This window comes from Gadus chalcogrammus, chromosome 7 (assembly GCF_026213295.1).
Source record: "Gadus chalcogrammus isolate NIFS_2021 chromosome 7, NIFS_Gcha_1.0, whole genome shotgun sequence".
Lineage (NCBI taxonomy): Eukaryota > Metazoa > Chordata > Actinopteri > Gadiformes > Gadidae > Gadus > Gadus chalcogrammus.
In genome coordinates, this window is record NC_079418.1 from 23,665,986 (window position 1) to 23,693,476 (window position 27,491).

General features: G+C 44.5%; 1 protein-coding gene across 3 annotated transcripts; it reads right to left on the reverse strand.

Moving 5' to 3' along the window:
• Nucleotides 1–242: 242 nt before the first annotated feature.
• On the reverse strand, nucleotides 243–27,114 carry clip2 (CAP-GLY domain containing linker protein 2). Of its 3 annotated transcripts, none has more exons than XM_056594662.1 (18): nucleotides 26,632–27,114; nucleotides 24,331–24,580; nucleotides 19,652–20,205; nucleotides 14,662–14,786; nucleotides 13,802–14,015; nucleotides 10,703–10,900; nucleotides 9,634–9,737; nucleotides 9,264–9,324; nucleotides 8,014–8,118; nucleotides 6,025–6,402; nucleotides 5,295–5,864; nucleotides 5,081–5,135; nucleotides 4,908–4,991; nucleotides 4,469–4,625; nucleotides 2,673–2,844; nucleotides 1,951–2,139; nucleotides 1,597–1,656; nucleotides 243–1,496 (listed from the first exon to the last, which is right to left on the reverse strand). In XM_056594662.1, exons 2-18 carry the CDS (start codon nucleotides 24,443–24,445, stop codon nucleotides 1,470–1,472), a joined length of 3,168 nt encoding a protein of 1,055 aa, XP_056450637.1. In that variant the 5' UTR covers nucleotides 24,446–24,580; nucleotides 26,632–27,114; the 3' UTR covers nucleotides 243–1,469. The 3 variants fall into 3 exon arrangements, with proteins under 3 accessions (XP_056450637.1, XP_056450634.1, XP_056450636.1); XM_056594659.1 differs by lacking the exon at nucleotides 8,014–8,118 and adding an exon at nucleotides 7,370–7,420 and having other exon boundaries at nucleotides 26,632–27,113; XM_056594661.1 differs by lacking the exon at nucleotides 8,014–8,118 and having other exon boundaries at nucleotides 26,632–27,112.
• Between the last annotated feature and the right edge of the window lie 377 nt (nucleotides 27,115–27,491).

Consider the following 27,491-nt stretch of genomic DNA (forward strand, 5'->3'; position numbering starts at 1 on the left):
ATCTGGTAAAAAATGTGTTTGATGAAGAAAAGGTTCTTGGTGAATGTATAAGATAGTGATAGGTTTTACTTTTATAGAGGCTGGTTAAATCTCTAGAATAATTTGTATTGTTTGTGATTAATTGTTTCTTGTCCCGATTTTACTACACATGCCTTTGACCTCTACTGATACTGTGTATTATTTCTCTTAATTTGACTGTTAGAAAGAAGGAACCTTATTAATAAAAAAAAAGTTAATTCAGTCAAAAATTGAAATATGACTGGGCTTTAATTAGAATAAAGTTTGAGAAAAATAATGCACTGACAAACTGTGAAATAAAGCACCACAACACTTTGCCCACATTGTTAATATTTAATGACTCAATCTCTGAAACCGTTGCAGCAATAATCAAGGGTATAAATCTTCCATTGGAGAATATCTTATAAAGTATTCAATGAAAAACCAGAACATTAGCTGACCGAAGTCCCAATACTGATAAGAATTTGTATCAATGGCTCCCAGAAGGGACCACCTAGCGTCAGTCGCCTATCCTCGTTTTGCGGTGATTTGGAAATTACAACATTTGGAAGACTTACAGTATTTAGGTTTTGGTAGCATGTTGGAAAATAATAGCCAAGGTGAAGAACTCCCATTGTTTTCCTTCTACTTTAAGCCCTTTTGTATCTCTACCGCAAAAGAAAGGCCTTGATGTGCACAATGTTCAGCATCATATTTAATCACACGAGGGGGTATGAAGGGAGTCATATGAACAGGAACACGGGGGAAAGTAGGAGAACATCACTGGAGGCAAGAGGTATAATGGTAGTTGATTGAGTTTTTATGGAAGGCTTCATTACAAAATGACTCGTTAGTCATTCCATTGACACAAGTGGACATTGGAAACACAGCAGGGCTCTCGATTTAATTAACATCCATTTATTTTCAGTCCTCAGATTAAGCCACTTGTTGGAGGGGGGGGGGGATCTCGCTGGCCAAACACCACTGACTTGACAGAGCATTGTTACAAGGCATAGTAGCAAAGTATGAGCAATAAATAAAAGAGGCGGGGTGCATCGGACCCCTTAGGTTCTTCTCGGTCGTTGTCCACCAACTGTCCACCAACTGTCCTCAAACTCAGGATACAAGATTCAAGATTCAGGAGTTTAGGGTTGGTTTCCCTCGGAAACACACATGGATCCAAGCTGTCTATCACAAACTATCCCATACCAATTATTTTATTGTGAAACGATAATACCATGTCACCTTGAAGTCCATTTGCCATCCACATTTCATAGTACATTGAGCTGACTCTGTCTGCGATTGGCTAATAGGTGTTTCCAGTAACAGATAAATTCAGTTTAGAAGGATCATTGTTTTGGTATTAACTGCAAACGGAAGAAGAGTTCTTCAGGAGTCCATCACAGCATTAGGCTGAACATCAAATTGTCTTTACTTTCTCATGTTGGAAATGTACCTCTGTGTGACCCAATTCAAGCTTCTCTCATCCTGGCATGTTCCTGGGAAAGAAAGAGTGATGTAAGAGGTAGAAACTCTGCATGAATGTAATCATGTATTATTAACAGCCATGATAAATGACAATAATAAAGAAATACAAACATCTTGGGTCAGGTCGGCCTCTTGCTGATGAATGCCATTAGCTGAATTTGCCCCATGAACCTGTAAATCGTTGAAAAATTATATATGTTAGAATGGACACTGGAACAGTTATAACCAAACTTCATAGAATTTGTCAAGAATATAATTTCCCTGCTGATAAAATACCAGCACTATTTAAGTGTCGGACAATAATTAAAACTAGGAGCTACTTCTTGGAGTTAATGCAAATAAGTGGATAGATACCAATGGTTTTGTTTTTCTGTGTACCATTGGAGCTGTTCCTTCATACCCTAGCTTATCTTGGGTGATGTCGTTTTAGACACCACCGGTATTATGGCAACTTCAATGTCTTACGGGGCTTTTGTCGGGGTGTCTGCCCATGGCCTGCACCAGCTGGTCCACGTGCTGGTTGTGCTCCATGGCGTTCCTCAGGGCGTCCTCTGTGCTCAGCAGCCTCTGGCGCAGCCGCGTCACCTCAGAGTCCAAGGTGGAGGGGTCCAGCATGGAGAACCTCCGGTGGTCCGGGGAGGAACGCTCCCGACCCTGGGGGGGGTGTTTGGTTGCGTTATATTTTATAGATCCCAATTGAAGACTATTAAACACAATATATGTAGTTGCATGCATGGACTACAGATATTGTATTTTGTTTTCGTAACAAGAAATGGAAACACCTTAATCTAATACTCAAAATGTATGTTTTCAGTGTTAACACATTCATTAGGATCTGCTTAAACACAGTGCACTGAAAATGGTTTATATCTTAACGTAAAAAACTTGACACATTCTCTCATATAGTGCTTGTGTTGTTGTAATTCAGGTATAACTCAAACCAATGAATGGATTTTTTTGAGGAGAATGGACTGATTTAAGAGCAACCACAGGGAAAGCCAGCAAGTTGAGTCGATCCCGGGCTTCAAATATAACCCCCTCATATCGATGAACTCAAACTCGTTTGTTCACCAGAGACAAGACGCTGTTCCCCAGGCCTCACTCGAGGATTTGGTTAAAACCATCAAGGACACTGTGGACCTTCGAAACCATCCTAGCACTCCCCCCTACAACCACACCCTCTTCACCAGTAGGAGCAGCTTGTCACGCAGAGTCTTGATGTCCTCTTGGAGCTTCTGCTCCTTCACCCTCCACTCTGCCTTGTGGACCTCCCGGCCCAGGTCCCGCTCCAGGTCTCTCTCCATGTCCCGCGAGTGGCGGTGGGAGTCCAGCAGTAGCACACGCAGCTCGTTCAGACTCCTGGTGGGGAATAAAAGAGAAAGACCATGGTTGATAAAGGGGTTCCCAAACAACGGTACGCGTACCCTTGTGGGCAATGTGAGTAGGGTCCAAGGTTTCCTTAACATTTTAGCTATACCTACAAAACTTAAATTACCACAATCAATATTTATATTTATTTAGAATGAACTTAAACTTGAACTATTCTTAAATATTGTCAATATTGACGAAGACCAGAAATAGACGCATGCCTTTGCTTCTTCAAATTTAACAGTTTTACAGTCGTTTTGGTACATTTCTCAGATCAGAATTGAAATTTGAAAACAGTAGGTGCATTTCTCAAAACAATTCGTACAAATAGCAAAACACCATGGATTTCATGAAAAAGCCAGTCTTTTGCTCAAAATCCTTAGTTTGTTTCTCAAAAGTAAATATCTGTGTCAATGAACATGTCAGTGCCATCACAATGACAAGTCCTTGCGTCATTGTGTACAGATAAGACAGTCAAATTGCTTAGTCATGTTGTCAATACAACAGTGTACTCTGGAGGGATGTTCTGATGTAAACTATGGCTAAAGTTTTGAAGACAATTATTGTAAATTGTAAGTTACACCGTTATTGTATGTGGGAGATTGATTGCAAGAGACTGGACAAGATTCACATTTACGCTTTGACTGTTTGTACTGTAATTTGTTGACAGACCATGTCATTGCTAGAAATGTGAACGTAGGAAAATCTCCTTAGGGTAAACTGTGCATGCATTGCTGTAGGAATTACAGTGCAGTCTTCCTACACCTCCTGACATTCCTGTCTGATGGGCCACACATTTTCAGCCAGCCTCACTCCTCTTCCTCTTCTTCTTCTCTCTGGCTGTTGACCCTGTCCAATTCCTTGTCCTTCCATTGTCAGACAATGTAACATTGTGTTGTGCTCCAGCTATATATATACTTAACAGTTCATGGTTCAGGAGATCCACCAAAGCCAAGATTCACCTGGTAGCAATTTACCAATTCAGGACAGATTTCGAAAATAAGTCTAATGGAAATGTATAGAAATATGCTTGACATATCAACCATTTTGCATGTAAAGACTTATGCAATAAACTACCGGAATGCCTAAATGTTGTGGGGGTGAGACTATTCAATAGAGACCCATTACAATACATTTTGATCAACATGACATAAGCAATTGATAATGTAGAAAGAGCAGAGAATTGTACATAATCATTTGCATGAATGTACACGTGTGCCTTTGCAACTTGTTCAAAGGAATGAGAAACTGCTTTTTTGATGTGCACCATTGACACAATGATGTGAAGATTGAACAGGTAGTTTTGAGAATTTCAATTCTGATCTGAGAAATGTACCAAAGCGACTGAGAAAAACTGTAATATAATAGTTATTCATTAATGGACATGGCAGCACTTGATGTGTTGGTTTATTGGAAAATGACGTGAAATTATGTGGGTCTGTATATGGATGCACACCAATCAAAGTGGGTTTTCATTTTTGTAAAATTGGTTTTAAATTAGGTGTTAAATAATGAGCACATGCTGCAGAGTATCTAGGCAACATTCCTAAATTAAAGGGGCTGTCCAATTAGATAAATTTGTACATATGGGTTGGCCTGAGCAGCAGTTGCTCACCTCTCCTTTTTCAGTAGCTCCTGGCTTATGAAAACCAGCTGCCCAGATGCATCATGGGACTTTTTGGTCATGCACTCAAGGTCCGCCTCCAGGCGCAGCTTGTCCCTGGCAAGGGCGTCGGCTCTCTTCTCCCCCAAGCGCACCTTGCCCTCCAGAGCTGATGTGAAGGGCACACCATAAAAGTGTCATTGTTTATGGTCACTGTTTTACATGGTTTTACATGAGATGTTAAACATTACAACCAACACTCAAGATGCAAAGATAAAAATCAATCAATCGCTAAACATTTCAGAATCATTGTGAACTTAACTCCCAAACAAATAAATCATAATAGTCATGCTAGCCTAGATAACACGACCAATAAGTGATCATTATAATTATGATGTTACATGATGTTGTATATTCGGTTATTACAAACTTGCACATGAATTCAGTTTACCCGAGATCTGTGATTTCAGCGCATCCACGTGCGTACTGAGAGTGGAGACCTCTTTTTCTCTTTTCACCAGCTTCTCCATTGTTTCTGAAATAAAAAAAAGTTTTTTTTTTGCCGTTTGTCTTTTTCCGTAAATAGGATATTTGATTATATTCTATAAATAAAATACAAAGTACCTTCAATATTCTGTCTTCGTGTCTTTTCATCAGAGAGCGCGTTGTCCTCTATAACCTAAACAGGAATGAATGACATTATGGTAGAAGAAATTAAGCAACTTTTGCGGGCGGAAAGTGCAGTTGTCTATATAATGGCACAGACATGGGTATGTTCTCTTCCCATAGCTGAGAGAGCATGTGAACATCTAGACACGACTATCCCCCTTGTACCCACGTTGGCATCGTGGGACATGAAGCGGTCCGTCTGGATGGCCTGGAGTCTGTTGGCCATCACCCTGAGCTTCTCCTCCAGCTTCTGGATCTCCTCCCGGCTCTCTATCTGAGCCTTCTGCAGGGCTTGGTAATCGCTCATCTTTTTCTCTGACAGCTCCAGCCTCTCTCTCAGATCCTGGCCGCTCCTCTCCTGCTCCGCCCGGAGTTCCTCCAGCGCCGCCAGCCGGTCGTCCGCCTTCTGCAGCTTCTCGTTGGCGGCGCTGAGCTCCTCCGCGGTCTCCCTCAGGCCCCTTGTGTCGGCGGGCGCGCCCTGGGCCAGCTGCTCCCGGGCCTCCTGCAGCCTCACGCTGAGGGTCTCGTGCTCCTTGGTCAGGATGGCCGCCTGGATCTTGTGCTTCGCCTTGAGGTTCTCCACCTCCAGCATGTGCTCCATCTTCAGGCTCTCCAGGGAGGCCCTGAGCTCCTGCGGGTCCTGCTCTTGGCCGGCCGGGGTGGCCCGGTCGCCGCTCAACGTGGCTTTCAGCTCCTCGTAGGAGCGCTGGTGGTCACTGACCATGGTCTCTAGCTTCACCTGTCAGTCAAACGCCATGGGAGAGGTCAGTTTCACAAGGATTTGATGTTTGGATTTGTGCAACACATTTCAGCAGACACAAAACTGCCCTTTTTAGACCTGCTTTCTACACAGGGGTAGCTATACTTTTTTTACATGAAAAAAATAAATCACATGTTACCTTCCAGCTGTCCATCATCTCCATGTTCTCCCTGGTGGCCTTTTGGACCTTCTGCTTCAGCAGGCCGATCTCCTGGTTCTGCCGCTCCACCAGCGCCCTCATCGTCTCCATCTCCTGCCGGCCGGCGGCCAGAGCCTCCTCGTGCTTCTGCTTGAGCTCACTGCTCTCCTTGAGGCGCTCGCGGCCCGCCGACAGCAGCTGTTCCCGGAGGACGGCCTCCGGCTGAGCGGCCGTCAGCGCCTGGGAGTCCTGCTGACCGCCCTGGCCGTCTTCGCCGGTAGAGAGCTGCTGAGCCTGGAGCTGGGCCACCTCGGCCTGCCTCAGTGTCAGCTCCTCCTCCAGCTGCACGATGCGGCTCTTCTCCTCCACCGTTGTTTGCTGAATAGAGAGACAAGGGGATCCGTCATGACGAGAAGACTCTAGTATCAGGGGAGAGGGGGGGGGGGGGGGGGCAGAGATAGTCTGCCTCCTGTTCAAAGGCGGTATGGGGAATTGGTGCCACACTAGCTAGGGTGACACGATCAAAGCAGAAACACCCTGACATATTTTGAGGTATTTTGAGCAAAAAGCCTGCCACCTTTAGAGCAGCAGAACATTGATACTTAAGAGATGTTCTGGTGGATAAATCATGAAAATCCCACAGTCCAAGAGAGTCATCATCAGTAACAACCCCAAAATATCGGAACAGTGGCAGATTGTTTTCTGTTTTAGCTCCCGCTGTACTAAATATGTATTAAGCAAAAACATTTTTATTTATAACAATATCTCAAATTACAAGGAACAACGTTTTTTACCATCAGATTACATTGTGTCTTTCTTTAAGGTCAATCTATTATGCATTTTGCAAGTACAAAGCTAAAAGACAAACCAATGTGCCACTGTATCAAAGATTTGTAGGGCCTATTAAACAGGAATTGTGGACAGCAAAAGCCATTCGTATTGCCTAGCAACTGCCAAGCGAAAAGGAAATAAAACAAAGGAGAAAGACTCAAACAAGCAAAGATCAAATATTGTGGCATAATTCTGCCAACTACATATGGACAGGCACTACCAAACAACCTAAAATATATACCAATCACTCAAATGTCAGAGAAAGGGAAAAAGAGAGGAGAAAGGAGTGTAGATGTTATTTAAACCACCAGGGCACAAAGTGTACAACATTGCAGTGTTGCGGTGTTGATCGAGTCTGGCGGCATCAGATTGTGGACCAACACGCGATAGAGAGAAAAAGATGAAAGGTCTACGAAAGGTCTGACATCCTTGACGACGTCGCAGGGCAGTTTGAAGTCAAGACATGAGATAAGTCAGCAGAGAATCAATGCCACGGCGTAGGTTTTCTTTTCACCTTGGTTCTCTTACCCAACCTCAAGGCCACTGCATCATGGCTGGGCCTTCCCTGTTGGCAAAAGCAGACCTTTTTGTTTTGGATTTGGATAGACGTGTCGATTGTTCCGAGATCTCTCAACCTTTGGGTGCCATGGTTGATGATCAAGGCACGGCCGTTTAAACCGTATTTGAATTCAACTTTACATATTTTTTACTTTTGGACCTTTTTTCCTTTAACTTACATTTGTATGTCTGCAGAGTTCAACAGAGGGATGATTTAGAATGTCAGAGGAAGGGAGAGTCACCTAAGTCCACATGTGCCAACCAAGTATGGACGAATATTGATTGCCATGAGCGATTTTAAACTCAAATCTTGAAAAACGACACGATTAATATTGTTGTTTCATTCTGTACAAGGTCTACACAGACATCCTACTCCATGCTTAAACACACGTTTGGAGACTGAGACAATAACAATCGGGGCAAATGAAATGGGAAAGTACAACGATAAATAAAAAGAGCGGTGCATGATCACTCGGAAATGATGTAGCAACGAATGCAACCGAAAAATGGGTGCGAAACGGCACGACAAAAAAAGCAACCAAACAACAGGATGTTCTGGTCGAACGAGGCTACAAGCACCGGGCTTCTCGGGGGTTTTACCCTGTTGGTTTCTAAATCTTTCTGGAGCGCCCCTGCTCTTGATTTCTCAAGCATCAGGCTCTGCTCCAGCTGACGTATGCGTGCGTGCTCCAGTTTGGTCTGAGTCTACAGAGAGAGGGGGATAGAAATAGAGAAAGGGAAAGGTGGAGGAAGTAAGAGAGGTAAAGAGGACCAAAAAAAACCGCAGGGCAAGAAACCCGGAATACAGATAGAGGAGATATCCCATGGGGAAAAAAGTTCAAAAAGGGAAGAAAATCCCATGATATTTTAATCGGATAAAAGTAGGAATATGTCCTTGGGTATGTGGTTGTGCGTTACCTCTACTCAAAACAAATGCATAATGTCTTCCAAGTTAAAGGAATAAGTGAGTTCCAGTAAGAAATACATGCATATATCCAAATTGGTTTTATCGTGTTTCTCCTGTGTTCTTGTCAGACCTTTCATCCCATGGGATTGGAAATAGAAATTAGAAATGATACAGACCACAGGGTAATTGAAAGAAAAAACTTGCCAGTGGGTTAAATTATCAGCTACAGCGTAGTTGTTGATGTTGGATCATTCAGGGCTTTGAACTGCCAGTGAAGACCCGATGATCACTAGAGTGAGTGGGTGGAGGATGGTGGTCGGGGAAGGGATTTGGATTGAGGATTTAGGTCAGAATCCCTCTCAATCAAGATGAAACAGAGTCCTCCTTGTTAAGATTGTACTTACCCATGTCATCGATACTGTCAGACCAACAGAATATAGCACTTTGCCACGGCGCCATGGCACGATGATCAACCAATAGGAACTTGAGTCTGCCTTTCCCATCAGATAGAATTTGAATTGTAAATATAGCGTGCCTCATCCTATTAGGGTGCTTTGCCAATTATCTGTTTTATCCTCCTTCATAAGTCAACATTGCTTGCATATCGGAAACAGTACGCAAATACAACACACGGTACAATACGGCGCACACACAAAGTATACCAAGCACAAGCTAACTTGTGCTTGTTTACAAAAAAGTTGGACATAAATTGCCCAATGAGATACAGCCGGAACAAATGTTGGCCAATGAATTTCAGATAAATATGTGAGAGACTGGATGGGAACGCACCCATTGTGTCACATGGTGAAACAAATATTTATCAGATTCTTCCGTTGTTTTTATCAGTCAGACCATGTCTGCCCATCAATATTGTGTTGTCTCTCATGAATCCACCCGGGATGATCAAACGGGTGTCTCGTGTTTGTGTGTGCTGACAGAATACCTCCAGATCTCCTTTTGTAATGGACTCCTCCTCCACTCTGAACTGGAGGTCCTCCACCTTCCTGTGAGGACAGGAAGTCATGGTGAGGTTACAGAATAGCTTCCCACTTCCTGTCTACCTCCTGGCCTCTTCACTGTCAGGACACTGTCAATGCAACCTTTGTACGGAATATTGTAATTATTGAAACAAAACAACATATTTTAGTTAGCACAAAGCATGACGTGCATCTCATCGTCTGACATGTGTACAATATATATATTTAAATTGTCAGACAGGTGACCTAAACAAAAAAAAGGGTAAACCTTACACTGGTAACTATGCCAACAACATATGCGGTCTAGAAGTTGCCAAGGGGATGTGACTTGCATACCTTTTCTCTTCTTCAAGCTGATTGGCCAGTTCCACTTTGTCTTTTTGCGTGCCGGCTAGCATGTTTTTCACCTGCTGCATGGTACTCTCATTCTCTGAGACATACTGTGTTTAAAACAACAACAAGAAAAACATGCATTCGTTAGTGCAAGGACATGATCGTTTGAAGACGATGTTTCTCAAAGCTGCTCAAAGTTCTGAGAGAATAACAAACCTTCAGGCGGTCTGAGTAAAGAAGAGGTCCGCTAATCAGCTCATTAGCTCCAGTCTAGCCTTCACTTGCCTGCTGTTGCTCTCCAGGCACTGGAGAGGACGGCTTTAAATCAATCAGAACTCGGCCGTGATGCGATCCTCAGTGGGCCTGAATCACCTAGCGGCCATCTTGGTGCTTTACATCGGTGGAACCTACCCCATTCTATTATGATGGCCGCTAGGGGACTTTTCAATATCTTCCTCTTTTTCAACATCAAATGGCATTCAATATTCTAACCCTTAGAATACCAGACCCTCCAGAAGCAAAATAAAACTAAACTACAGTCAAGGAATAATTTAAGTCCGTACATAGCCTCAGGGTCCCTTATTTTACCATCAAGTCTGATGTTAATTAGCCAAGTGCAAACAAAACCAATAAGCCTGATGATGCTGTGACCCCTAAATCCCATAAGTAAAACTGAGAGCTAAAATAGAAATATCATTGCCCATTGCTCAGTTTGGTTTGAAATGTGCTGGGGACAGAGACGCATTCGGTGCATTTTCAGAAGTGCTGGGTACAATAAGGATGCACTCTTTTTTTTCTCTTTAGTGCAGGTAATGAAAGGTTCTGAAAGGCGGCATACCCATGTAGCTTCCTAATGAATGAAATGTATTCAAAAAACTGCGTTTCCAACTCAAGTTTTGGGTTTTAGCGCTGGGTATAAAATGAATCAGGTACTTGTCCCCAGCGTCCCCAGCGAAATCAACGCCTACGCCCATGCGTAATGATGACTCCACTGCCTCAGGTAAATACATCAGGACCTACGTCACTGCTTGCTATTTCATCGTGAACGCCACACACCACAGAAGGGGCCTACCTGCGCGTGCTGGTTCTTGAGGACTCCCATCTCCTTCTCCACCTGGCAGATGTGGCTGGTGGCCTTGGCCACCTCGCCCCGCTCCAGGTCCCGCTCGGCCAGGAGCTGCTCAATGTGCTGCTGCTTCTCCTTCAGGGCCTCCTGCAGCGCCGTGGTGCCCGAGATCTTGCGGGCGTAGCGGGACGACGTCTCCGTCAGCTGAGGGAGGGGAAGTAGCACCAGGGTTAAATGAGGTCGGTGTGTGGTGGTGGTGGCGCAAAGTATATAGTCTGTGAACCACGTATGAGATCAATCGATCAGGAGCGCCGGGATATTATTATTGATTTGGCTAGGTTTGGAAGAAAAATGCTGAAAGACGCATTGCTGCTTTTATTCATCTCCCATACAGCAGCAAAGTATAGGAAGAGAGCGCAGTCCGGGTTGAAAAAATGGGTGTCGTCGGTTGGTGTTGGTGGGTGGAGGAGGACCAGAGGGGCGGAAAATAACCAAAGTGAAGTGCAATACAACATTGGGGCCAAAAGAAAGTGACTGTGGATTTGCAATTAGAGGTGGCCCGGGAGTGCTGTACAGGGTGTCAATGGTTGGATGAGATAAGAGGGTGTTCTATTCTTGGCCACTAGAGGGTACTCCAGTAGTAGACTATTTCAATCCGTTGAATTCAATGGCAAAGGATTTGCAAATGGTGGGTTTTCACTTCCGTCCCCCCTGGGCTATGTTTGAAAAGATCGGCTGAGTTCAGGGAACACAGGAGGGCTCTCTAGCCCAGCAGCACCGAGGGACCGGGGAACTGGGCTTTTCTGACGCCTGTATGGCCTGGAAACCTCAAAAAGAAATGAAGCCATCGCAGCTCTGCAACCAACCTTGAGGATCCCTGCATGCTACAAGCTAAGGAGCCGTAAATGTTGTCTGTTAACTGTTGACATATAAAGCAGTTTAAACATGTCAACAACAATAACATTGCATCTCCAGACACATAACCGCACACATCTTTGATTCGCATTTCTCAAACACACTAAATACACACTGAGAATATTTTATTTGTGCAGCAAATATAACGGTAAACTCAATCAATCAGGAGAGCCCAGACATATTATCTATTCACCCTAATCTAGATGGAAAACCCTGAAAGAGATAATGATGCTGTTATTAGTCTCCCATACAGCAGCATAGCATTGTCCGCATTAGCCGCCGGAAAGGAGTGCGCACTAGCTTGAAAGAGAGAGGTTGGTTGGTGGTGGTGGGTGGAAGAGAGGGGAAAAGTGAGCTGTGTTGTAATGAGAAGTGGACTGGGAGGGCTGTACAAGGTAGCAAAAGGATGGATTGACGGATGATGTATTTCAGTTCTTGGCCACTAGAGGGTACTCTAGTAGCAGACCTTTTAGATAGTTTCAATTCAATGGCACATGATTTGCAAATGGTGGGTTTTACTTCCGTCCCGCCCGGGCTATGATTGAATAGAGCGGCTGGGTTCAGGGAACACAGGAGGGCTCTCTAGCCCAGCAGCACCGAGGGACCGGGGAACTGGGCTTTTCTGACGCCTGTATGGCCTGGAAACCTCAAAATGAAATGAAGCCATCGCGGCTTTGAAACCAACCTTGAGGATCCCTGCATGCTACAAGCTAAGGAGCCGTTCTCCTCTTGTTTCTAACACAACAACAACCAAATATTAAACACAAGTGCACTAAAAATTATCTAGTAGTCGTTGATGTTATCTTAACTGTTGTCATATGAAGCAGTTTTAGCATGTCAACAACAGACTACATTTCTTAATTCATTACTGCACACATCTATGGTTGGCATTTCTCTTTGTATTTCTTAAATGCTTCTACCAAACACACTGAATACATACTGAGAATTCATTATTCATTATTTACCAAATATAAGGTAAATCAATCGATTTACCTTATAGAGCTAAGACATATGGATACAGGTATTGGACACTGGTCTGATAGGCAGCAAAACAGATGCCATATTACTCCATAATTATCTGAGGCATAGCTACCTCTACCGAGGTATGGCTGTCCAAGAACAACCCTTAAACAAAGATCAAATTTGAGAAGCCATATTGAGAGGTAAGTGAATCAGTTCAATCTGTCAGTGTGCACTGTAGTACTCTCATCGCAATGGATCCAAACTGCATTCAAGATAGGACTGTTGTTTTACCAGCCTTGGCATATAAGAAAAATGGCTGCAAATCAGCCCGGACCATATATTCCCTCACACCTGGCATCCTTTGGCAACATTGTTTTAACAATGGGCATGGATTAGTTTAAAACCAGCCCAAGCCTCACGCGCTGTTAACATTCTCCACTTCCCCATGAGTACAGGTTGTTGGACGTGGGGAGACAGTGGCTCAGGAAGTAGAGCAGGCTGTCTGTCAATAGGAAAGCTGCTGGTTCACTCTCCGGTTCAGACTAAATTGTAGTCTAGCGTTACCAGATGATCGGAGACCCTGCCACCTATCAAATGTCTGAGAATTTCTATGAGCAAGATAGGGCAGCTAACAGACTCACCCGCGATTACGTTTGACAGAAATTACACCTTACTTGAAATGATGCTCTCACCCGAGCTCCCCTCTGCAGTGAAACAACTTGGAGGTATAGAATCACCTTGTTACCACTGGAAGCTTTTTAAAACACTGAACATGGATTTACTGGGAAACGGTACAATATTTGATATATTTTACCCAGGACTAGAAAGACGTTTTTGCTATGACAAGTATTTACAATCACACACGACTTCTGCCATGATATGAAGGGCCAACCTTCATATCGATGGGTTCTGCAAGGCAGAGTTTTTTTTAACTCTCTGATCCACTCTCTGTTTCCACTCAGTTTAAGCAGTTGAGCGAGGCGTTTAGAGACTTGTGAGTCGAAGCAAAGCTCAGTGTCTCTGAGCAAGACACCCAAATGCCCTGAAATGAAACCAGCTAGCTGTTGCCATGCATGTTTGACCTCGCTGTCAGTATATGAATGGGTGAATGTTAGGGCCTAATTATAAAGTGGCCACAGGTTAAAAAAGCGCTATATGAACGCAGTCCATCTAATATTGATCCCACAGGCTCAAAACAAAACCAGATGAAGGCTTGACTATGCTTACCAGTCCGGCACGGCTGGGCCTCCCCCCTACGGAGCTGGCCACGGAGCTGACCGAGCTGATGGACGAGCTGCTGGGGCTGTGGGCCAGGGAGGACACCCCCATGGCCATGCGCTTGCTCTTCTTGGCCTTGGCTGGACTGGTGGAGGGGAAGCCGATGCGGATCACCTTGTGGACGGGGGCAAACAGCCCGAATTTGGGAAGGCACTGGAAGTACCTGTTTGAGATAGAGTGTATATAGACAGGAATTGAAGTGAGGTCTGAGCTTTTCGTCAGAACAACAAAAGGTATTGGTCTTGTTTAAGTTTTGTTCAGTAAGTTAATCCCCATGGGTCGCCTGCCATCTGCCAAGTGTAACTACTTGATCGACATGAGCTGTTTCTGTTTTTTTCCACAGCTCTGGACACGGATGAAAGTTGAATTGTCAGCAATTAATAACGAAGTTATCATGAACGTGTATGACGTACGTGTGGTGTCCATTTTAGAATAGGTATTGCCGTTTGCTGTTGTAAATAGTAACTGCTGACAGAAAATGCTGCTAAGGCAGTTGTTTAACAACTAAGGAAATGAGTGTCTTCTAGTGATTCAGCGTACAACATACTAACACTGTCAGCAGTTAACGCTCCATCGATATAAATCACGCGATGAGGATTTCCTTTTTACGTTAAGTGGATTAAAGATGTCAAATGTATTCACAGACGATGAGAAAAGAACGTGCAGAGATAGTCCTTTCAATCTAATGATGAATGACACATGATACATGTCAGCAAGCATTCAACAGCAATAACATTCATCTGACTAATTCCCAGTTCATTCATTCCTGCTGGAATGCATATCGCTATGTGCCACTGTCATCCGCGTACCTGGTCCCGGCGACTGCACCGTCGTTCTTCCCCAGGGGCTCGTCCAGCTCCACGCCGCACCACTCCCCCTTGGCAAAGTCTGTCTCGCCGATGTAGCGCACTGCGCCCATCTTGGTGCCGCCCACCTGAACACACACACACAGGCCACACCTATCAGCGCTCTGCTGACAGCACAATCTGGAGGAAACGGACTGGAGCCGATGGGGGACAGGGATAACAGCTGTTGGGGTTAACTGATCATCCATAATTCATAAAGTGAACAGTATAAACATCTGAATAGGATTGGGGCTATTTGTAAGCTGATTAGGAAGACCCCTGGAAAAAAATGAATCAAACTATAATAGATCTGTTCCTCCGAAAAACATTTATGTTGCAAAAAAAAGAAAATAAAAAGATCTATAACATTAAATTGAGACCATACACACGCATCATTTAGTAATCTCAAGTGTTAAGGGAAATCCCAACATCTTCGGAACAACCAACCTTCCTTAAGAAAGCAAAACCAGTGGAGCTGTCATCTCTAATATCATCAATATGTAAAATAAAAGAGCTGCATATTGAGAATTGTCTTGAAATGTTCTACACAGAAGAGCATGAGAGCTGTCGTCGACCCTCTGGCAGTACAGGGGAACATGTGATGACGGGTTTAGCGTGGAACAAAAGTAAGAGGAATGCCTTGAAGATTCTTCAAGATTGGATTTTAGTCTTGCTGCTAAAATAACCGAACATGGTAGCCAGCTATGTGTTTGACTTGTAGGGAAAATCCCCATTTAACAAAAGTGATTACTGTACTCAATCTGTACTCAGAGAAGTACTTAATCAGCTATTTGCTATTGGATTAATTATCATAGGGATGGAGTGGATCCTCACTGGTTTTTAGTATACTACCTTTCAGCGCTGTCAATAGTGTCCACACTTAATATAGTCTTTTAAAGTCATGGTCTTGACAGGTTGAAATTGATCTATGTTGCTGCTTGTACCTTTAAGGAACAAACTACTCCCAGTCAATCTCCTCCTCCTCCACCTCATGTCCAGAGTTGGAGGAAGAATAGCCTTTTGCTTGTCATGTGATGATGGAATATCTTCCAATTCATGCACCTATGTAAGAAAAACACTTGGGAAACAGAAGTCTTTGTCAAAGGATACAGCATTTCCTTTGAAAATGAACAAAACAACTCTCCAACAGACTTTAACGTCTGCTACAAATACTGATACAAATGACAAAAAGGTTCCAGCATATTCTTTCCTAAATCTCCAGCTTTGACACAAACAAGACGATGTATACTATATATCGGGACCAAACTAGACCAAACAGTCTATCAAGACACGTCGGTTCGCTCTTTGTTTACAATACATCTCAAGGATTTCCTGTTTCCTGTCGTCCTCATAGTGCTGTATCACCATGACCAGCGAGCGAATGCCTCTCATCCCGGGACACATGGTCAGCACATGTGCGACTGTGACACGTGAAAAAAAGAAAGAGCTGTTTAAATCGACTATCGTACAAACATCCTGTCCCTCATTTGCTACGCTGTCGAGTTTCTAAACCGCAAACAGTGTGATTTTGCATGGAAACACTTTTTACCAAGCCACAAGAGACACGCTAGACAGCGTTTCTCACAACACAATCTTGTGTGCCTTTGAAATCCATTATATTACATGGATATGCCAATATATATCTTGAAGGTAACCACTCAGTGTTAAAGGTAAGATTTAAAAAAGCAATTCAAGTTATGCTCATTAATTATTTTATACGTTCAATAAGATGAAAATGCATCATTTTAGGAAGCAAATACCTTAGTAAACCTCAACCAGCAAGTGATAATTCTGAGTGTTTTATTCCTGACGTGTTTGTGTGTGTGTGTGTGTTTGTTGCCACCATAAGCTTCAGAAACGCAGTCATAGCTTCTATTCATCAAAGACTGTGATCTACCATGGTCCGCTGAGTAGTGGTGGAAGTTCCAAATCACCACATGTATATGGTTATGTAAAAGCGGTTTTACATTGATGTATGTCTCTATTAAGAGACGGCCCATGTGATGTGGTTTGTTGTTCCCACCCTTCAAAACCAGAGGAACCCGTCTCATCGGTGCCTGTTCATGCTCTCTCACCCTCTCCCCTGTATCCCCCTCTTTCTCTTCCACGCTCCCTCGCTCTCAAGATTTATTTTTAAACCACTGCTCCTGCGGTAACCACAATAACAATAAAAAGATTTGTTACATTTCTTTCAAACAACTTAACCGTATTCCATCAACAATGTGAAACAGCAGAGAATGACATTACTGCATTGAACCCATTGGGTATTAAAGAAAAAGACGGATGTCCAGTAGGACTCCCTAAACGATCATACATTGGTTTAAGGTGGTGGAACTTCACTCGAAGTGAAATGACAAATAATAAACCCAAGTGCAAAGGCTCTTTCTGAACGATAGGAAAAAGCCCTTAATTGTCAGAAATTACTGTCGCAAACAGTTTAATAAAAAACATCTAAAGCCAGTGGGAGCCTGATCTGAAATAAATACTTCTGCTGCAAGAAGACAAGTGTCTTCTTGCAGCAGCTTCTAAACTGTGGTGCTGATTGGGTTTATTTAGGCGGAGCAGTGGGTGAAGATTTTAGGAGAAACAGAGAATCATGTTGCTTGAACAGCAGCTGAGTGAAGTAGGCGGATAGGCCTACCGTCCACCTCTCAACGTGACTGTTAAGACTATTAAGACGACACGGGTGCTACAGTTAATTAACATATAATCCATATGCAACACATCCAAAAGCAAAATCTCTCTCCCTCTCTCTTCTGTATCCATCTCTCTCACTCTGTCTTTGAACCCTGTGGTCAAACTGCGAGGACACATTCAAGCCAAGCAATAAAGAAAAACATCAGACGAATGCCACAATTGTGGCTGGCAAATGAGGCACAAGAAGTCACAGGTTTTGCCACTGAGGTTTGCTTGTACATGTTTTCATGATGAATAACTTCAGATAATCACAGCCCCATGATCTACACCTTCCGCGGATTACATTTTAGGACCCGATTTAACTGGTTGTCAAGCGCTCTGGTTATTTGGATACCAATGAAAACTGTTTCATATTGCAGTCAGATGAATTCATTCTTAAGATGAGGCTTGTTCATTTGTATTACGATATATTATGCTCTGTGCAACCTCTCCACTTTTCCACTATTCTCTGATGTATGGGGTTTTCGTGACTTGGAAATACATGGCCTAGCCCTTTCTGTTCTGACCTGGTGATTCGTTTTTCTGGCAAGTAATTGGACATAGACGTTGTAACTTCGGTAAGCCATAGTAGAAAGCCATTCTACCTTGGGGCGCCACTGAAAAAAAACAAAAAGCCTCAACCAACTGATTATCTTGCAGCTAAAATACTTTCCTCTTTTTATCTCTCTGGATTAAGAGATACTTTAATTAACATCATTTTAATGAAACTAAGCTTACTCAAGATTCCTCTTCCCCTTCCAAAACACTATTCCTGACACTGGAAGCATGCCCTGTTTGCCTCCCTGCCTTTAATTAATGTAATTTTAATGAAAGTAAATCCAACTCAAGATTCCTTTTCAAAACACTGGAAGCGGGCCCTGTGTTTGCCCGCCCCAGAGAGAGAGAGAGAGAGAGAGAGAGAGAGAGAGAGAAAGAAAGAAAGAAAGAAAGAAAGAGAGCGAGAGATGGGGGAATCGACAGAGAGAGAGCGAGAGAGAGAGATAGGTGGAGAGACAGAAAGAGAGAGAGAGAGAGAGAGAGAGAGAGAGAGAGAGAGAGAGAGAGAGAGAGAGAGAGAGAGAGAGAGAGAGAGAGAGAGAGAGAGAGAGAGAGCGAGAGAGAGAGTTAGATTACATTGGGAAGCGGCTTATGGTGAAAGACGCATAGCGCTGATCAATGTCAGGCCTGCTTCTCCCTTCCTAAGTGCTAAAAGTAATCCAGGGTGATTTACAATATTGACCAGTAGGAGAGAAATTGACAGGGCTGCCGCCGCCACCCATTCGCCAATACCCAGGGTCGGTGTAGTCGGGTCCCTGGTGCCCATGCAGCAATAAACAGAAGGCAACACGACCCAATGGCCAATAAACCACAGGGGAGAATGAACTCAAGAGCGCCACTGGGGATGGGTGCGAAAATGCACAAAAAGAGGAAGGGATCGTTTTACCAAACTATGGCCAGAATGACACGCCCTTCCAGTGGTACGCATAGACAGGATGAGGAATCAGCAGCATGCGCAGCTCGGATAACAGGAGAATGCTAGTGCCAGGGAAGATTGATTTTGGGGAGATTTCAGCAGTTTTGGAACTTAGACAAATGCCTGAAGCCAGGTTAGAAAACGAAGCTGACTTTGCATAATGTTAGTCTGTACATAAAGCTAAAGGGAAGATCATGTTATGGTTGGTTTACTGGCCCTGCCTCTTCAATCTAGCAAAATCACAAATCCAAACGATAGCATAGATAGCCATCCGCTGGATCTGAATTGTAATTCAGAATAGTAGTGATTTATTCTTTGCTATTTTTAGTGCGCTGATTGCCCTCACTACAACAATAACGACCCCACAGCTCCCCGTCCAACCTTACCAAGGTTATAGAAGCCTCGCGAGACAAGCGACCAGCCTTGCCGTAGGCCATCCGAGCAGAAGATTTATAGCCATCAATTAATGGTCTCAGTGCATAAGTTAAAATATCAACTGAATCACATAAAAAGGAATGTTCTCTGAAGTCGTTAAGCTCTAGGGCTATCTCCTAGGTGTTGATTTGTTTTCCTAGTGTTTTTAGATCACTGTTTACTAAACAGTCATTTAGCAGACACCTCTTTCAAAAGAGACTTCAATTCAGATGCATGATAGTAGCAGGTAGGGGTTGCAAATTGTGTTTATGGACGCCCAGAGGTAATTTCTGACATTCGGGAGTGGAACCCAGTCGTCTGTTTCAGGCATCACCCTAGTTCCATATCCCCCATCCCTTCCTGTAGCAAGCCCCCTCCCCTGCCACTCACCAGAACACGGTCTCCCACTCGCAGGTCCTTATCGCCGCCCTTCTTCACCGAGCCGCTGTCGGACATGTTGGACCCCGACTCGTTGCCCGTCTTGGCGACGCTGTTCAGCAGGCCCTCCCGGAGGGGCACCACGATGCGCTGGCCTCCCGGACCCATCCCCCCTCCCCCGCCGCCGCCCCCCCCGCCGTTACCGCCGCCGCCGCCGCCCCCGTGAGGCGTGCTGTGACCCTGCGCCACCTGGGAGTCGGTGGAGTGGCTGTCGCTGCTGTCTCCAACCTGCTGCCGGGTGAGCTTGGAGGGCCGCGTGAAGATGCCCTGCTGGGCCTGGCACTCGAAGTAGCGCACGCCGCCCACCGTGCCGTCGTTCTTCCCCACCAGGTCGTTGAGGACCACGCCGGCCCACTGGCCCGGGGCGAACTGGGTCTCGCCCAGGTAGGCGATGACGCCCAGCTTGATGCCGTTCACCCACACCTGCTCGCCCACCACGTAGTCCCCCAGCACGTCGTCGCCCACCTCCGACAGCTTGGTGGGGGTGATGGGCTTCAGAGGGACGTCTGCGGGCAGAGAGAGAGGGACGGAGGGAGACGGAGGAGAGAGAGATGGAGGGAGGTCATTGGTTGGCATCGTTGTTTAAATAGGAGAAACTTAATGCACCCAATGCCAAAGCAATGAACAGATCGAATTTAAATTGATCGTTTCTGTTAACAAAAAAACATAAAAAATAGCGTAACACAACAGCTATCGTGTCTCCAAACTCCAAACTCTGTTCAAACGACTTTGTAAAAAACAGGTCATGTACTGAATCCCTGTGTCCCCTTCCGAACTGCAAGCCTATGTGGACCGCCCCCTCAGAACAACCCATCTATCTGCTCCAAAGTTTATGTGATGGCATTCAGCACAATGGCGGAGCTCAGGCCAGATTATCCGGCGCCACTCACCCTTCTGCTAAAGTGGGTCAGAGATCTACGCCGTGTGTCTCTCCCTGTGTGTGTGTGTGTGTGTGTGTGTGTGTGTGTGTGTGTGTGTGTGTGTGTGTGTGTGTGTGTGTGTGTGTGTGTGTGTGTGTGTGTGTGTGTGTGTGTGTGTGTGTGTGTGTGTGTGTGCGTGTGTGTGTGTGAGTGTTGTTGTGCTGTGCTGTGATGTAAACCCGACCCGGGCTTCTGAGACGAGTGACAGAGCTGTCTTTGACGTGGTGTTGACAGGCTGCCTCGCCACTGGTTTTACACTGTTGAAGGCCAGGCAGGGTGACCACAGCACACACAGCGCCTCCCGCTGCTATACTAGGCCATACTGCCGGGAAATGGAGCTTGGTTGGTCTGTGTGCATGTGTGGGTGTGTTTCCGGTTCTGGTGGAGTTCAATGCCAGAACGGTCTAGCTGGCACACTGAGAATGGGCCCAGAATCCGTCTCTGTCTCATGCATTGATTGCTCCCATATGCAGGGGTTGTGAGACTGGGTCAACATGAAGGGAAATTCATCACAACTTATTAAAAAAAACATTTTCTTTGCCTTGTTATCTCATTTCCACATCCTGATACTATGCATGTATTCAACAACAACAACAACAAATACAAAAACACCACCAGAAAATTTAGTTATCTAACTTCCTGTTTAAAACTGCAGGTTTTGGGATTATGCCAACATGATTAAGGTATGGGGGGAATGCAGTTCCTTTTTTATGTATGTTCACTAATAGTAGGAAATAAATGTCATTGTGTAATGTGTTGCCTTTGGAATTGAATGGGCTTCCATGTATTGCAGTCCATCGACAGCTTATGAAGTACTGAAAGGGTGTGAGAGTGGTGGGGGGTTTTAAAGATGCAAAACAACAGTTTATAGAGGTTATCGTGGGCTTTTAGGCAACAACAATGCTAGCTAGCTCTCTTGGTTGTCTCACATATATACACTTTGCATCGGCAACTAGGGTAACTTCAATAAGAAGGATGGACAAAAGGACCAGAAAAGCCTATTTTTTGGCAGCACATCATCAGTGTGCCGGTGCTGAAGAAAAATCTACAACTAAGCAAGACCCGTGATCGGTGTTGCTGGGGCAACAGGGAACAAGAAAGGGAGGGGTGGTGGTGGTGGTGATGAAGGGGGGGGGGGGGGGGGGGGGGCTGGGTGCTGAGGGCAAAAGACACCCTGGCAGAAGTGCAGGAAGGCCCGGGAACACAGCCCTCACTTTCACCATTGTGGCCCCTGCTGCTGCCGCCTCCCTCCACCACCACCACCACCACCACCACCACCACCACCACCACCATCACCACCGCCGGCTCAATCCAACCATTCATGGGATGTGCACAATGGGCTCCGCACAGCTCCTGGGAGCCCTAGCCTGCCCCTCAACTCTCCCTCTCCCCTCCAGTTCCTCCCTCCCCTGGGGGTCTCCCCTTCTTCACCCTATCTTTATTACCCACAGCACATTCATACACATCTGTTGCAGAGAGAGAGAGAGAGAGAGAGAGAGAGAGAGAGAGAGAGAGAGAGAGAGAGAGAGAGAGAGAGAGAGAGAGAGAGAGAGAGAGAGAGAGAGAGCGCGAGAGAGAGAGCGAGAGAGAGCGAGAGAGAGAGAGAAAGAAAGAGAGACTGGACTTTCTCTTCACATTGCCTGCTAACTAAAAATGGAGGCTGCTTGATCCATATGGTACTGACGGGGGTGAGGTTGTAGCTCACCATCGACAGTTGGGTTTTCAACAGCTTTAAGGAACAAAGAGGTCACGCTTAACTCTTATAGGTAGAACTTGACACTACAGACTGAGTGCCATAACCTGAAATTTGCATTAATGTTTAAATAACACTCAATCTTAATAAGTGTGCCTTAGGCCAGAGAAGGAGTAAAACAACACATAATTGGACAAATTTTCCTTAATAGGGCAAGGCTTCCTGTTCCTGCATTTTTGAGAATAATAGGTGTTAACACCCTTTCATTTATACGAAAAAGAATGACTTTGTCTTATTTATTTTCTGAAGAGATAGCTAAATTAAAACATTCCAAGGGAAATCTCAACCTTTTTCCCACATATAATCAACATACAATTAATCATCCTGTTTCAAGGATGTCTTTGAATGCCCCTTAGCTCACCCTATGAGATCTCTCTTGCTAATACTGCTGATCACGGTACAGCTGGCAAGTGTGTTTATGGCAGGTAGACATAAAGACCAAAGAGGGCATGGGCCAATGATTGGAGCAAGGTGACTTCTGTGCAATGCAAATTACTGAAGGTGGAAGGAGGATGACTGTATGTTATTTCAGTTCTCCATACATTGAGATGCTCAGGGCGCGGGAACAGTGGGTGGAAGTGGAGGCTTGGGGGGAAGGGGAGCTCAAACTATTTCACAACTTCCTCGATGGATCTGAAACAGCTGGCAAGAAAGTGGAGAAGGCTGCAGCGGTCTTCCAGCGTGACACCCACCGCTGCAACTCAGTGCACTGCCGCCGCCCACGTCAAGCTGGCCAGACGGAAATGGGTGGTGGTGAGGCGGAGGTGGTGGGGCTGGCGGGCCGGGACAGTGTCACGGAAGTTCATGGGAATATTTGTTTTACATTGAAAAAGCAGGTCTCCTTCAGTGGGGGGTGAATGTTTAGCTTTTCTTATCAGGTTGATTCATTATTACAAATACGAAGTCACTCAGGAAACATAATAACTAATTTACAATTTAGCTTGTATTCTACCGTTAAGTAAATTTTTAGTTTATGCTCAAGATATATAAAGATAGAGAAATTTAACTACATCAGGGATTTTTTTGACAAAAGAAAATAGATTTATATCGTCAGCAATGAGTTGTAGTACACTGCAAAAGACACGTTTATAGAATTCAAAGTTATGTTTGTGAATTGCATTCATGTACAAACATTTATTGTTAACCCTGTACAACCACAGGAGCATAGACTATCTGCCCTTTCTGCAGATATAAAGCTAGAGTTCTTCGGTAAATCCCAGCTGTGAGTGTTTTCCAAAAAATACAGTTTTGTAAACAGAGGCCGATTGAAAGCATTCCAGCTTTAAGTGTATTAACACAAACTCTTGTCTAACGTATCTTTTTTCAAATTGTTTTTTGCAATCTAGAATAGGCTTGTGCTATCGGGCCTAAAATGGATAGCCTTAATAATACACGTCCTCAATTAAAACAGTGGACTTGCAGAGAGGAAGTTTATAATTACATTTGCTCAATTCAAATCTACTGTTTTAATAGAGGAACCTTGATAATAAACTTCCTCTATTAGAACAATTGATTTTAAGAGAGTACTCTTAATACATTATTTTTACAGTTGCGATTTAGTTATAACCTTTGTAGACACAAGTCATTATGGAGCAGGTAGAGGTTAGGTATCCTGCTCAGGGATATCTACAGGTAGATTGGGATTAAAACCAGGAACCTTTCGCCTTGGAGTCACCTTGCCACTACTCCTTCCTGCCTCACACTACACTATGCAGTGGGTCTGGCAGTATAGTATACTATATACAGCTGTGCGCCTCTTTGCATGCACGGGATGGATTTGCAACCAACATTGCAACTTTCCATTCATTTATGCGTTCACACTGGAGAGTCGTCACAGCCTGGCTAAACGGAAACGGAACGTTTTTTGTTTTTGTTCCCCAATACGCTGATGGTATGGTTCCGCAACACAAGATAACGTCACGGCCTTTTATATTGTAAAGAGGGAAGCGCTAGCTTACTGTCTTTAGGGATGACGGGGCCGGACACTGCTCCGGCTGACGTCCTCCCCACTGGGCCGGAATGCTTTGGCCCCCGGCCAGGGATTTTCAGCCCGCTGGATTTGAGCATATTCATTCTAAACGACAGTCAGAGGGAGACTGGCGGGGTGATTTGGGCTAAGGCTGAGGCCGAGCTGGTATCCCTGTTGTAAGGCGCGTGGATCCCAGGCACTAGATGTGGGAATGGCGTCCGTCTGTTTCCATGTTTTAGCTGTTGGGAGTGGGAGAGGTTGGAGGCATAGACACACACACACACACACACACACACACACACACACACACACACACACACACACACACACACACACACACACACACACACACACACACACACACACACACACACACACACACACACACACACAGGTGTAAGGAACAGAGAGAAATGACATTCAGGCCACCGTAGTTACATCTGGGTATATGAGGAGAAGAAAACATTGTTGATCCACGATGAACATTTGGTGTGTTGGACTTGTGATCATGGAAGACCATGTTAACACGTCCGCCTCTTGCTTGTTATACATGTTTTTGCACCAAATGGTTAGCATATATGCTTATTGCTATAAGGATGATACTGGTCTGCAGGAGATTCACATTGTTGCTCTTTGGTTGTTTGGTTCCTATCTAGATCAACTGGAAGAGCAGGCAGAAGACTGGGAGAGTTTGGGAATTCTTTCCCAATGGGGCCTCCCATGCTTGGAGAGGCCACTCAATGTACTTTAAAAGGCTTTTGGGAAAAAGCTTCTACAAAATGGCACATATATTTTTCATCGCACCAGCCTTATACTTTTTTGTCCTTCTTGAGTTTAGCTGTTGTACAGTTTTAAACCAGAGACAAAGTGCCTCAGCCCTTGACCCTGATAAATAAGTATTATACACACCAGTTGTGTTACCTTTCTGTGTTGCTATTGTAGCGTAAACAGGAAGATGGGTCAGTGAATTTAGACAGTTCATCATTTGAGAACCCCTTTCTCTCTGGGCCCCTGAGAAGACCCTACAGACTATCAGAACCCCGGTCTCTCTGGGCCCCTCAGAAGACCCTACAGACTATCAGAACCCCTGTCTCTTTGGGCCCCTGAGAAGACCCTACAGACTATCAGAACCCTTGTATCTTTGGGCCCCTGAGAAGACCCTACAGACTATCAGAACCCCTGTCTCTTTGGGCCCCTGAGAAGACCCTACAGACTATCAGAACCCCTGTCTCTTTGGGCCCCTGAGAAGACCCTACAGACTATCAGAACCCCTGTCTCTTTGGGCCCCTGAGAAGACCCTACAGACTATCAGAACCCCTGTCTCTTTGGGCCCCTTAGAGATTAGTTCCATGCCATCTAGAACTACACAGTGCACTTAAACCAGGCTTATTTAAGATTAGCCTCTCACAAATCAGTAATACAAGTAATGATCCAGATTAAAAGTGTGAGTTGAACCTAATTATAAGCTCAGAGTTCTGCTGGAAGTGTTTCCACATTCAAACAGTGTTTTTTTATATTGACGTATGGATAATTTTTTTAAGCTAATCCTTCATCCAGCCTGTTCTGCTACTATGTAGAACCTATGTATGACATACTCATTATCTTGCTTTGTAATATCATATTATTTTAAACAATAAATAATTTCATGATAGGTAATAATCAAATTACAAGTGCATATAATGATATCATCATTATCGTTATCTATTCAAGCCACTGCTGGTCGATATTTAGTGTATTTAACAGGTTCATTTCATGAATGAAACCCTGCGTAGGCCTATGCCTAAATGGCCGTACCCCAATTATAACCAAAGACCCAAAAGGCCTTGTATTGTATTTGATGTTATAAGCAGCATGTTGCAAAACACAACAGAGGCCCTATTCAGGCAAACACCAAAATATCCTTGCATTATCATCCATGCTTTGTTGTTGTTACACTGAATCAATTGATATCCTATAATAAAGATGAGCAGTGCCCATATAGAAAGCATCAGTCCTATCCTTATCTATCTTAAAAGGATCCGACAAGCCGGTAACATAACTGGAAACAGGAATGTAGGACCCATTGCTGTTAGCATCTCTAATATTGCATTCAGCAATAGATGTACAATAAGGGAACGCATTTCATTCGGAGTGGATACAGGGCATTGGGAGGATAATGCGCACCTCAACAATTGATCACAACGCTAGTTTGATCCATTGTTGTAGCTACTGCGGCAACGTGGTCCAGAGACTGCCCTTCAATTCAACACACAGATAATATCTCATGCAAAGAAAAACGTTAAACACTCACCTCTACGGATCAAGAAAACAGAGCGTCTGTGGTTGTCCGAAACCGGTGAACTTTCAATTTTCCTGCAGGAAATGGGTTCGGGTGGGTTGAGCCACTCCCTGGGATGCAAATATGGATGCTGAGCCGAGAAACTGGAAAGCGAGAGTGGGGATCAGTGGGGTGGATGATGCGAACACCAGCGTCTGTCAGCGATCGACTTCACAGATCGCCTGTCTGTCTGTCTGTCATTTCGTTGCTATGAGGTGTATTCTAAAAGGGGGAATAATGTATTGACCACTATGTAGAAAACTAGACAACACTGCACACGGGTCCAATCCACGTTTAAAAGTCCAACCCAGTAGGCTACCGGTGACGTTATGGAACCGAACTTTTCCGATGTATATCCTGCAATGGACAGTATATGTTAATGATTTAAATAACTGCTGTAGAAGCCATTCGCTTGTGTTATTAGAAACACTGCTTTGATTTGTGAGTCAAAAGCCAATGTTTGACTCAACCCACTGACTAGACAGAACAAAGGGCGGGGAGGGATGGGAACAGTGTCTGGTCGCCAGCTACATGCGAAGGCATTTACTCTCTTAATCAAAATATGTCTCCACCTTAAGCTTGGACAGTAAACGTAGACACAGTTTGTGATAAACATTTGAAAATTCTAAGATTAAAGGGTTTAACGGAAACGTGTATGAATTTTATCTCGTCCTTAAGGGTGGGCGGAGCCAATCAGGGTTTGGATACCATGGAGTTTTCCAGCGATAACTCTTGATATGAACGATGTGATTGGTCAGGGCAGCTCATACGCAGTATCCCGGGAAGGGGCGATTGGTCGCTGTGGATGATTCCAGGTTTGACAGCTGAACCGG

Coding starts and splice junctions, on each gene's coding strand:
- clip2 (XM_056594662.1), bottom strand. CDS start 24,445: ATGAATATGCTCAAATCCAGCGGGCTGAAAATCCCTGGCCGGGGGCCA. Junction 20,206..24,330: donor CCCCGTCATCCCTAAAGACA/GTAAGCTAGCGC, acceptor CTCTGCCCGCAG/ACGTCCCTCTGAAGCCCATC. Junction 6,403..8,013: donor AAGATTTAGAAACCAACAGG/GTAAAACCCCCG, acceptor CTCTCTATTCAG/CAAACAACGGTGGAGGAGAA.